Genomic DNA, 11,236 nt, shown 5'->3' on the forward strand with positions numbered 1-11,236 from the left:
GTTCGTCATTTAAACATCGATTTAATCTCGTTCACAACAAGAAGAGAAAGTCTCAGAAGAATAGTATGAATGTGTCAAAATGACTGAGCATACACAATTAAAATGACTCATTATTCTTTTTTTTTTTCTACAGCTTGATTAAAGTTATGCCCAGTAGCTGACAAAATATTGGGAATTATAATAAGACTGTGGAAAAAAAAATAACTATGCAATTTTATTAATAGAGGACATGTTTCTACTCGGCGATGTGTGTGTGTGTGTGTGTACGATTCGAATCGAATGATTAATGAAGTGAACAACTAAAGGAATCATTGTAGCATAAATGCTCACTAAGTGAATCATTTTAGTGAGCCGATTCAAATGATTCAAATCACTGGAATGACGCAAAAATCCCCACCACTAGTAACGATAAGCGCAGGTTGAAACTAAGGCAACGAAATTGCCTGTGGCACCACGTCTGGGGGAGGGGACATAGCCGTCATAAAGAAACCCTCACACCAGCGTTTGATAAAGCAATACTTCTGTCAGTCCTCCAGCTGTCAATCAAGATAAATGGTCTCTTTAAAACCCCTATCAGATCCGAGGTATCGTCATAGTTGGATTCTGGCCGCTGTCAGTAGCGAAGGGACGGTGCAAAGCAGCAGCGCACACTTGTCGCAGCAAGAGCTCCGTGGATAAAGAGTTTGTGTGGAATAAAGGTGCGCAAAATGACAGATATTCCTCCTGGACGCACATAAACTCCGTTGGATTGTGGTAGATAGATGCATTTCACTCTATTTAGTGTCCGTCAATTTTGCAAAATAAGGCGAAATTGCCTTAACCACTCCTGTAAAATAGGAGCAAAGGTGATCGCTCCGAGCAAGGATTCAATTAGTTCAGCAATTGTTCAAGGCGAGAACTGAGATAAGCGGATACTGAGATGGATCTGAAGGCGCTGGGCTGCGTGGTGCTCTTACCTATTCAGATATTCTACTATATTGCCAAGGCGACCGTGTGCTGGTTCTTACCGAGCAGGCGGAGAGATCTGACCGGAGACGTGGTGCTTATCACGGGTGGCGGACGGGGCATCGGCCGTCACCTGGCTAAGGAGTTCGCCGTGCATGGAGCTAAAAAGGTAAACATGATGTATCATTACTGTTGGTTATGGCTTGGTCATACTGCGTAATGTTTCAATTCAAAACTTTCCAGGGGTGTATATAGTGTTAGTATAGCCCCATAGTTTGAATTCCAGGTGGTCTTCCTCTTTCTTACTATCCTGATTGCTAACTATAAGCCAAAACTATCAGTCAGATTGATTACTCAAAGTTTCATTACACTATATATAGCGCAATTTGGCATAGAAAACACAAAAACTGTTTTTAATATAAAAATAATTTAGCTATAATGAAGCAATGTTACCATCAAGAAACATACATGTATTTATATTCCATGACTGTCTTTCCCTTACAAAAAAAGTATCAGTTTCCACCAAAATACAATACAAAATAGGCTTATAATATTTTCAGTGTCAGAAGGTTTCAGAATCTAGCTATAATGTAAATGGTTCACAGCACCTCCTTAACCACTGTTTAATTACACTGATGAAGAATACTGATTTGAATAATAGGCTAATTAATGGAAAGTTGTTTTAACAATGATTAAAACGTTTGTACAGTCTAGCTGTACTGTAATAATCATAAATGTTGAAATCATACTACTGTATGAATGTGAAAACTGTGGTTATTATGGCATATTTTGGAAGCTAATCCACATTAACACAAATCATTAGCCTAGTAATGGATGCGTTTGTTTTGTTTTGCAAAGTATCTGTCTGTATGGGCTACTCCTCTCCCTAGGGACATTACATGTCCTCTTCATAAACCCATTGTTTCAACGGTGCATAGGTCATAACCCCTATGGTCAACAGATCAATCAAAATGTAGAGCTGGAACCCAATGTCTGGTTCCACTTGTAATACAAACTGGGTCAACTAACAAACAGCTATTTTGAGGAAAACATCCTTCTTTCAAACTTTGACAGCTTTCATGTTCAGATTATTACATCGGTCCCACTAGAGAGGCCAGTGGCCAAGAGGTTCATGGTGCCAGCAAATTTGACCTTGACTAAACACTTAGATGATTAGACTTCTGACTTTTCGTATGAATATTTACTCTATTACGAGCTCTATCTGGAGTATTTAATGGCTTAATTAAATCTTTCACATTGGCAGTAGTGTAATGTTTTTGTCCCAGCAGTCAGATTGCAACGCACAGTCTAATGAAACAGGACTGTGTGCTGAAAGTCAAGAGCTGGGAAGAAATGTCTCAGCTGCCTCACCCACCCAAGACATTGCATTATAAATAGACCCAGTGGCCCAACTGTAATAAACAGAGCTTAATAACTTCTGTAACTGTGACAGGGGCCACCATGCTTGGCGGCGTTACACCCATGGCTTTAGTTTGATTTATACACATTTCCCCTCCAGAGAAGCTTGTGTGTATAGGGCTAAATAAAAACCCATCATAAAAGTCGTAGCACAAACCTTACACAGCAAACAATTCAGAGACCTTAGATCCCTGAATGCTCACCAACATGCTCAACGTCCCAGGTCAAAGGTCTTTGAAAGAAGCAGCTTTGCAGCAGTACGTTAAAGGAAGCCACTGTGCTTGTCAACACCCCGTTGTTAGCCATTGTCAAGGTGTGAAGGCTTTGGAAGAGACACCTGCAGTGGCTATCTTCACAGTTTGCCCATTCTTAAGGAATGCTAAAAGGGCATGAATCATAAATGCACAGGCTCAAATTTAACTTGACCACTAGGTGGGGGTTGAAATTTTCCAGAAAGCAGCCATTTATTATGCCATCCAAGAGGTCAGCAAGTACTCACTGCATGGTAATTCAACACTGGAAATATATTGCAAAATTTATGTCAGCGCTCACTAACCAAACCCTAAATGATGATTGGAAGACCCAAGAAAAATAAAAAAACAAGAGCAAAAATACTGGAGCTCTTAAAAATAAAGGTTCTTTATTGGCATCTATAGATCCATAAAGCCAAAGACCTTTAATATCCATGGAACCTTTCCATTGCACAAAAGGTAGTGGAAAATCAGATTATTTAGCTAAATATTGTTTGCACTAAGAAAGAAATATAACTTTTCACCAAAAGTTTGTCTCCCAAAACCTTCTTTTGGAACCTGTGTACAGAAGCACCATCATCTATGGCCATCCATGTGGTCCCATGGCTAATGGCTTAAGGAAGTGTGAAGGAAGTGAGCCCTATGTAAATTGCTTTCTGTATGTGTATGGGCTGGGGGGAGGGTGGCAGGGACCATACAGCTCCCACCTGGCCAGTGCCCTGTGGCTGACCCTTCTGTCTCCACACTAATTAGACCGCGGCAGGCGACTGCCTCCTGAACTCCTTGTGCCCCCATCCACTTTCAAACCCATTCCATAGGGTGCAAAGTGGATGGTGAAATAATGGCGTTATCATGCCTTTCACCATAAACCATCTTAAATGCTCCTTCATGAGGGCTTCAAACACAGAGCACTCATCATTTGTGTTCATCTTAAAGGAAACACAATGTGTGTCCTCACAGGACTGGATTAAGCACGGTTTGTTTGCTCCTTATTTTCGCATATTATATGCTAATGCAGTGCACTCAGCCATTGCTACTCTAAGGACTTGAGTGATAAGACTTGCTAATGTGATGTGTGCAGATGAAGCTCATAGTGGGATTGTAAGGGAGACCACCTTGTGAGCTCTTGTTCTCTGACAAAAATATCAAGATTGTTGTGAAATCCTATTATATGCTTAATCAAGACCTTCCCAGTAATTAGCTCAAAGGCCATGCATATAAAGCAGACCCATACAAGAACACAGAGGCAGGTTTATCAAATAAACGTGCATTAGGCCAAAGACGTGAAACCACCTACAGATCAGACCAACTTTGGCTTAATTCATCAGCAAACATCACTGATAGGCACTACAGAGATTGTTCCAGGTTAATTAGGATGCCTAACATTCATTTGTTATCTGGTTAGAATTAATTTAGCTAGAAAAACACAGAGTAAAATGGTCTTACATTTTTGGTGTGTAATGTTTCTTCACATTTCAGATTGACCCTAGTAATTTTTCCTCCATAAAAAGCTCCATTTTTCCATTTAGGCGTCGGCTGAAATACATATCGAAAAGAACACACCACTTGTTTAGAGGAAATTTCCACAAACCCTTTCTCGAAAAGAGAAAAACAGAGTTAGACCAATTACAGGCAACCATGGCGAATAAATGTGAACCATTTTTCAGTGACAACCACCCAGCAGTGTGAAAAAGGTAACTGTATGCTTCAATATTCAGTTCTTGCCATTAAAGGCAAAGCTTTGTGAAAGTAAAAACCTCAAACCAGACCCTGGGTTTAGCTGACAACAGAATTTTGGTTCCAATAAAACTGAATGTTAATGGAGGGCGAGGGCAAGGGTATGTCCCTTTCACAGGCCATCATTATAAAATATCATAATATTAGCTCTCCACTAGTTTGTGATGGACATATTCACACATATTTAGTTCAGAAATCAGGACATATACAATAGAATAGAGTTTTTATATTAAGTTAATTATAGTGTTACTGTAGACCAGTGTTGTTATTGTTAACTAAAAATTTAAAATTGTTTTCAATAATTGAAATAAAGCTTAAATAAAATTAAACATAAATATTAAATGAAAAACGTAAACAACACACACACAATGACAAAAGCACATAACAAAATTACTAAAATTAAAGCGAAAATAAAAACTAAACAATAGAAAGCCAACCAATAGAAGCCAGTTCATAGTAATGTATATATTGTAATACTGCTGTAGACTAACCATAACAGAGTTAGTTATTAAATAAAATAGATTTTTATGTTCATATTTTTTCAAATGAGGACGATTTTGTCATCTTAGCTAATGTCTGCAACAAAATTTGTCCCAAAAGGACAGTTAACCTATGTGTGGACGCACACAAACACACACACCGTTGTGTTTCCATGTTTTCTATCGCACTACACCAACCCTACACCTAGACCTACCCCTCACAGGAAACTTTATTTTAGATAAAATTTTAGATTTTCAAAAAACTTCATTCAGTATGAATTATAAGCTTGTTTCATCATGGGGACCTAAAAATGTCCCAACAAGGTCAAAATGTAGTGGTATTACTATCCTTGTGGGGACATTTGGACATTACGTGATAAATACCAGGTACACGCACACACACACAAAATTATGAAGTTGTTGGAGCAGAAAATGGCTGGGTCAGTATGCCCAGCAGGCTGTGTAATCTCTATGAGAATTGTCTGTGAGAGATGATGAGGCAGCATCACTGATTTAATTACCTTTCCTTGACCTCTCAGACTGACAAATCTAATTGACCAATCACTGCCCCCTATGTTCCCTGTCCCAGCCAATCCATTCACATAGGCTTAATCCTTAATCCTCTCTTAATCCGTCTCCAAACTAATAGTGGCCGTGTTCCCCAAAAATAGCCCCACTGTTCCTTCAATGAATTGAAGGAATTCTTCTGTTTATACCATACCCAACTACTGTGTTTCATACTGTATGTTGGTGTGGTATATACTGTATTCCTCTCAAATGTAAAAAGCTTTTGTTGTAAAAATTGTGGTATGACCCTTGTGGCGTGTGGCATAAATTAAATTTGAAATACATTATTTATTTATTTTTCCATGGAATACTATTTTCGAATACCATATTTCATCTAGTCCTCATATAGAGTTCCAAGTAAATGTGGTTTTAATTTAAAAAGGGCATACTGAAATACAATAACAGATTATCATCTGACTCATGCTTTCTGTGTCAAGTTTTGGCATGAATTATAGGCCACATATCCTCGTGTTTACTAGTAAACACCCACATTGACGAACACAAGTCATTATAAATTAGGTAAGACACTGTTAAAGCACAACAGCTGACAACATGAAATTCTTTCAAGCAAATTAAATCTACTTTGAAAGTACTTATCTGTGCTATTGAGCAGTGACGCGTATAGTTTTGCTTTCGGAAAGATGATTTATGGCCAATATGACAGATCACATTATGCTTTGTAAAACTTTATTTTTCTTGTCAGTTTTCTGATCTGGTCAACCTTTGACATGTGGTTCCTATCTCTTAACAGCTAATCCTGTGGGGCCGGATGGAAAAATGTCTGAAGGAGGCATGCGAGGAGATCGCCCTCATGGGGACAGAGTGCCATTATTTTGTTTGCGATGTGGCCAACAGAGAAGAGGTTTACAAGCAAGCCAAGGTTGTCAGAGAAAAGGTATGCCCCATAATATCATACCCTGAGGGGTTTCTTAATTAAGATCATAATAAGATTAGTTCAAACTGGTTGGCTCTAATAACCTGTAATAACCTCAGTGCTGGCTTTGTCTCAGCTCTGTTGCCTTCCACCCCCATAGGATAGAGATTACACTTCGCCTGAAATGTCTGGGTTAGATAAGGCCCAGCAGTATGGCAGAGCTAACTAGCCATGAAAAAGAACAAAAGCACATTTTTGGAAAGAATATCTCACAGTGGGTCTTTTTTTTTTTCTTATGGTAGGTGGGAGATGTTACCATTCTAGTGAATAATGCTGCAGTGGTGCATGGGAAGAGTTTGCTGGACAGTGATGATGATGCGCTTCTGAAGTCACAGCACATCAACACAATGGGACAGTTTTGGGTAAGTATGTAAATGAGTTGGGAAAGGATAAGATAGGATGGGTTTGTCTGATGTTGTCAAAACTAAAATAAACTATTAAAGTTGCATTAATCTAAATGTAACACTTTCTTGTCTTTTCTAGTTTGCTTCCAAATTAAGGTGACCAGACGTGCCACTTCCCGGAGACAAATTCTGCCCACGATTTCATCTGCCGCAGATTGGTCGTTGTATGACATCAAAGTACCGCGAGAGCTATAGAGAGCAGAGCAGACGGCTCCTTATGCTTTCTAATCACTCTCACGGTACTTTGATGTCACACAAAGATTGATCAGCGCAGAACAAACAACCAACACCTGGCTATTTTAGGCAATTTAGAAATCCTGGGCAGAACGTGTCCCCGGGAAATGGCATGTGTGGTCACCTTATTCCAAATAGTTTAATAAACCTGGTATTGTATATTACGAATATTGTTGGCTCTTGTCTGCCAAATGTATAAATGTAAACTTAAATGTTACAACTGTTAAAAATCTAAATGTTGCCTCATCCAATAAATGGAAATATGTTTCATTTAAATGATAAAATTGCCAAAACTAAAATAATACTAAAATAAATCAATACAATTAAAGGTGGGGTATATATTTTTTCAAAAACGCTTTAGAAAACTAAGTCGGGGGCCGAGTACCTAAACAAACTTGTAGCCAATCAGCAGTAAGGGGCGTGTCTACTCATGATGTGGAGGAGAGAGCGATCAGTGAACAGCGAGCCGTGTGACAGAAAGATAGAGATGGCGGATAAAAAACAAAAGCGGAAATTGTCTGCTGAACGATAAGGCAAAAAGTAGGACCCGTGTAAATATTGGATCAGCTTTCCAGCGCTGGAGAGAACACAAGGAGCGGAAGGCCTGCGATCAGACGGCGAGGTTGCTTTGTTTCTTCCCGATAGGTGGTAGTTGCATTGCTGTCTATGCAGGGTCAGAAAGCTCATTTCATCAAAAATATCTTAATTAGTATTCTGAAGATGAATGAAGGTCTTATGGGTTTGGAGAAGCTAAAGTGTAATTTTTGTTCCAAAATAAAAAAAAACGCGCACCACTGGTTAATGTTGCTATGTTAGACTAAAACATATAATGCAATGTTGTAAAAGCACCACAGAACACATGAAAATGAGTTATGACAAAGTATTTTAAGTTAATAACATCATTGACGTATTAGGTTATGTAATATTTGACATTTTTACCACCTGCCTCCATCCTTTCATCCACAGACCACAAAAGCCTTCTTGCCTCGTATGCTGGAACTGCAAAATGGTTATGTTGTGTGTGTCAACTCCATCCTGTCTCTTTCGCCCATCCCTGGTGCTATAGACTACTGCACTTCTAAAGCATCATCACTAGCCTTCATGGAAAGCCTCACTCTGGGGTTGCTGGACTGCCCGGGGGTGGGCTGTACCACTGTCCTCCCGTTCCACACCAACACTGAAATGTTTCAAGGCATGAGAGTAAGGTGAGCTGATGGGTACAGCACAAAAAATTCCTCTTATATAGACAGCTTTTTCAAAATCCAGCAAATAATTGATGGATAAAATCAGTTCAGTCTCCTGAACAATTCTGCTTTCCTTTTGATTATCCCATTTCAACTGGCAGTAAGTCACATTAAGGAAGCAAAATGGGTTAGATCATCATTTGAAGTATTTTTATGTGAACATCAAATCAAAATGGACCCTATGTACTTTGTTAATGCATTGTTGTGGTCATATTTTTAATGATTCTTCAGTACACATTATTCCCAAAAACTATTTTCTTCATAATCTTTCATCAGAATGCAATAACTTGGTTTTCAGCTGAAACAACTTCACTTTTCTATTGATGTCACATCACACAGACTTTTTTAATAATTATAATAACCAATATCTCACATTTGACTTTCTTTGTTTACCATTTCACAATGGTGTATATTTGTAAGTCAATAAAAACAACTGATTTTCTCTTCAGGTTCCCCCAACTCTTCCCTCCTCTAAAGCCTGAGGTGGTAGCCCAAAAAACAGTGGATGCTATTAGGACCAATACAGCCTTTGTTTACTTACCCTGGACCATGCATGCACTCGTTATCCTCAAAAGGTATAACCTGATACTATTTACGAATGTAAATTATTTCAGCAAATAAACCCTCACTGATTATATACTTTTTTACACTTGAAACAGTATGCTACCGCAGAGTGCCCTTGAAGAAATCCACAAGTTCTCAGGAAGCTACACCTGCATGAATACTTTCAAGGGACGGACATGAGAGGTTTCAAATGTTCAAATGAGAGAGTTTCAAATGTTACAATTATTTTAAGAAAACTGTTTCATGTTTGAACAAGAGCTATGGAGTATGCCAGAAGCAGCGAGTTAGAAGAAAAAGACGGCATGCCCGTGCACATGGTGCCTCATTTTTAGGACCCTTTGCAGGTCACCACTGACGTCTGTGTTGCAGTGTTGGACAAACACAGAATGGACATTAAAAAAAAAAGCCTCAATCGACCGCTGTACTATATGTTTACTTTAAATTTTTTAACAATCACATTTTTAACTACTGTCACTGTAAATTCAGCATCTGAATAAAAAGCAGTTTTAAAGAGAAAATCCTTCTATTGGGATGTTTTAAAATCCAGTCTCACAAAGTAAAGCTGTGTTTGGACTTGCCCTGGGCATCATACAGTTGGAAAGTCTGTGTTGTCCCACGGGGGCCGACAGCAATAAATGCTTCTTCAGCGCTTCATACTTACCAACACAACAAGCTTGACCTGCTGCTCCAGCACGTGGGTTGACTCATTCCCCCTGTCAGATACATTCACTGTGCTGCTGGTAGAAAAAAATAAGTCTGATTTTTTGTCATTTTTCTTGATACAACAAAGATGTGAGCTTCGTTTATTTTCAAAGCAGGGTCGAGTTACTTTTTTAACTTTGTGTTGAAGGTTTGGCTCGATTGTAACTGTGCTTTCAAAAGCGTGTACTTTGTTCTGAGAACAAAGTTACAGGGAGACCAGGGAAAATGCTGTGCTTCCTGTGTGATTTGCTTTATGGCAAACTGGGAATATTTAACCACAGATCCATCCAACCACTGCTGTGGTGTTATGTAAAACACTACAAATAAATAAATACACGTGTGCCTTTCTAAGATTACTCCTGCATTAAAAGTATAGTACAACTCTCTTGATGTGATCTGAGGCTATTTACTAAAGCTGTTGATTTTAAAACATATTTCAATTTCATTTTTTACCCTGTGTAACATTAAAGCTCTCAAAATGGCTGTCAATTTAACATGTTGATTTAAAACAACTAATTCATAAAAAGTATCCACAATTTAATCATTATTACTGAGTAGATGTATTTATTTAGATATTTAAATTAAAATATTAAAATATACTGTATTGTATTAAGGTGATAAATCTAATTCAGTTTTTTTATTTGATTTGATTGACCAGTGTTGTTAAACTATTACAAATCATTTTTATTAATTGAAATAATGCTGCAATACAATAAAAAATATGAGAAACTGACACTTAAAAATATTGCCAACTGAAATATAAATTTAAGTACTAATAATACTAAAACTAAACATTAACTGAAATCAAATTAGAAATGTTTATTTAAAAAACTAATAAAATAATGAATGAAAACTAATAAAATAACAAAAGCCCATAAATGACTAAAACAAACTAAAATTAAAATCAAATTCTAAAAATAAAAGCTATTGCCAAAATCTCTCTCAACGCTTCGGTCTATGTACTGTGCATATATGAAGTTCAAAAACCAAGTTCAACCCTCTGTGCAAGTCCTAACGATGAAGAATAAATAAAAATGTGGGATCTGTCTGACCTCTGGCAGCCAGATAAACCACATAAGCATCATATGAATCACAGTAAACCACAAGCACCCTCTTCAACAATTACAGCTATGCTGCACATCCTGAGTTTGAGAAGAAAATAAATTAAAACATGCTCAGTTAAAGAAAAAATAGGAGTCTCTTGTGGGGACTGGTTTTCATTGCCCCAGAGTGGGCCATTTGAAATGCTGCAAGAAGAACGTAAAGTCGCCCGAGGGTCATGAAATTGGGGAGTTGTACATATGCAAAAGAAAAGAAGGGTTCAGACCCCAGCGGGAAGGTTCAGACCAGGGTTAGTCAAACATAAATCATAGACCTCTCATACAGTTCTGACTGCATTCATACTCAATTGCAAAGCCTGCTTGAAATCATTAAACCATGTTTGCAATCCATCCTCAGTGATCAGACTTTGATCAGAGTCCCTATGAGCTGGAAAAAGACATATGTGGAACAGAAAAACAAAACAACAAAAAAGACAATGACTTTTCCCCACCCGGAGCAGGATTTATTATTCCCAAACACAGACGAGACATTCTTCATAAAACACATTGCTTATTAATTACTCCTCCTATGTGTATCTCCTTCTGAGAAGCCTCGTAAAGCATTAGGGTGAGTGCAAGAATACTGATGATTTAATTTGATACGTCGTGATGCCTCCGATCCACTCAGTCCCTGCGGATTCATGAGTGGGAATCTT

General features: G+C 38.1%; 1 protein-coding gene across 1 annotated transcript; it reads left to right on the top strand.

Moving 5' to 3' along the window:
- Nucleotides 1-405: 405 nt before the first annotated feature.
- LOC306855015 (short-chain dehydrogenase/reductase 3-like) lies at nt 406-9,905 on the top strand. The gene is made up of 6 exons (XM_079393390.1): nt 406-1,114; nt 6,150-6,293; nt 6,575-6,694; nt 7,937-8,175; nt 8,664-8,789; nt 8,874-9,905. Exons 1-6 carry the CDS (start codon nt 920-922, stop codon nt 8,956-8,958), a joined length of 909 nt encoding a protein of 302 aa, XP_079249516.1. The 5' UTR covers nt 406-919; the 3' UTR covers nt 8,959-9,905.
- The last annotated feature ends 1,331 nt before the right edge of the window (nt 9,906-11,236 follow it).

This window comes from Barbus barbus (genome assembly GCF_936440315.1).
Source record: "Barbus barbus genome assembly, chromosome: 35".
NCBI classification, from domain to species: domain Eukaryota; kingdom Metazoa; phylum Chordata; class Actinopteri; order Cypriniformes; family Cyprinidae; genus Barbus; species Barbus barbus.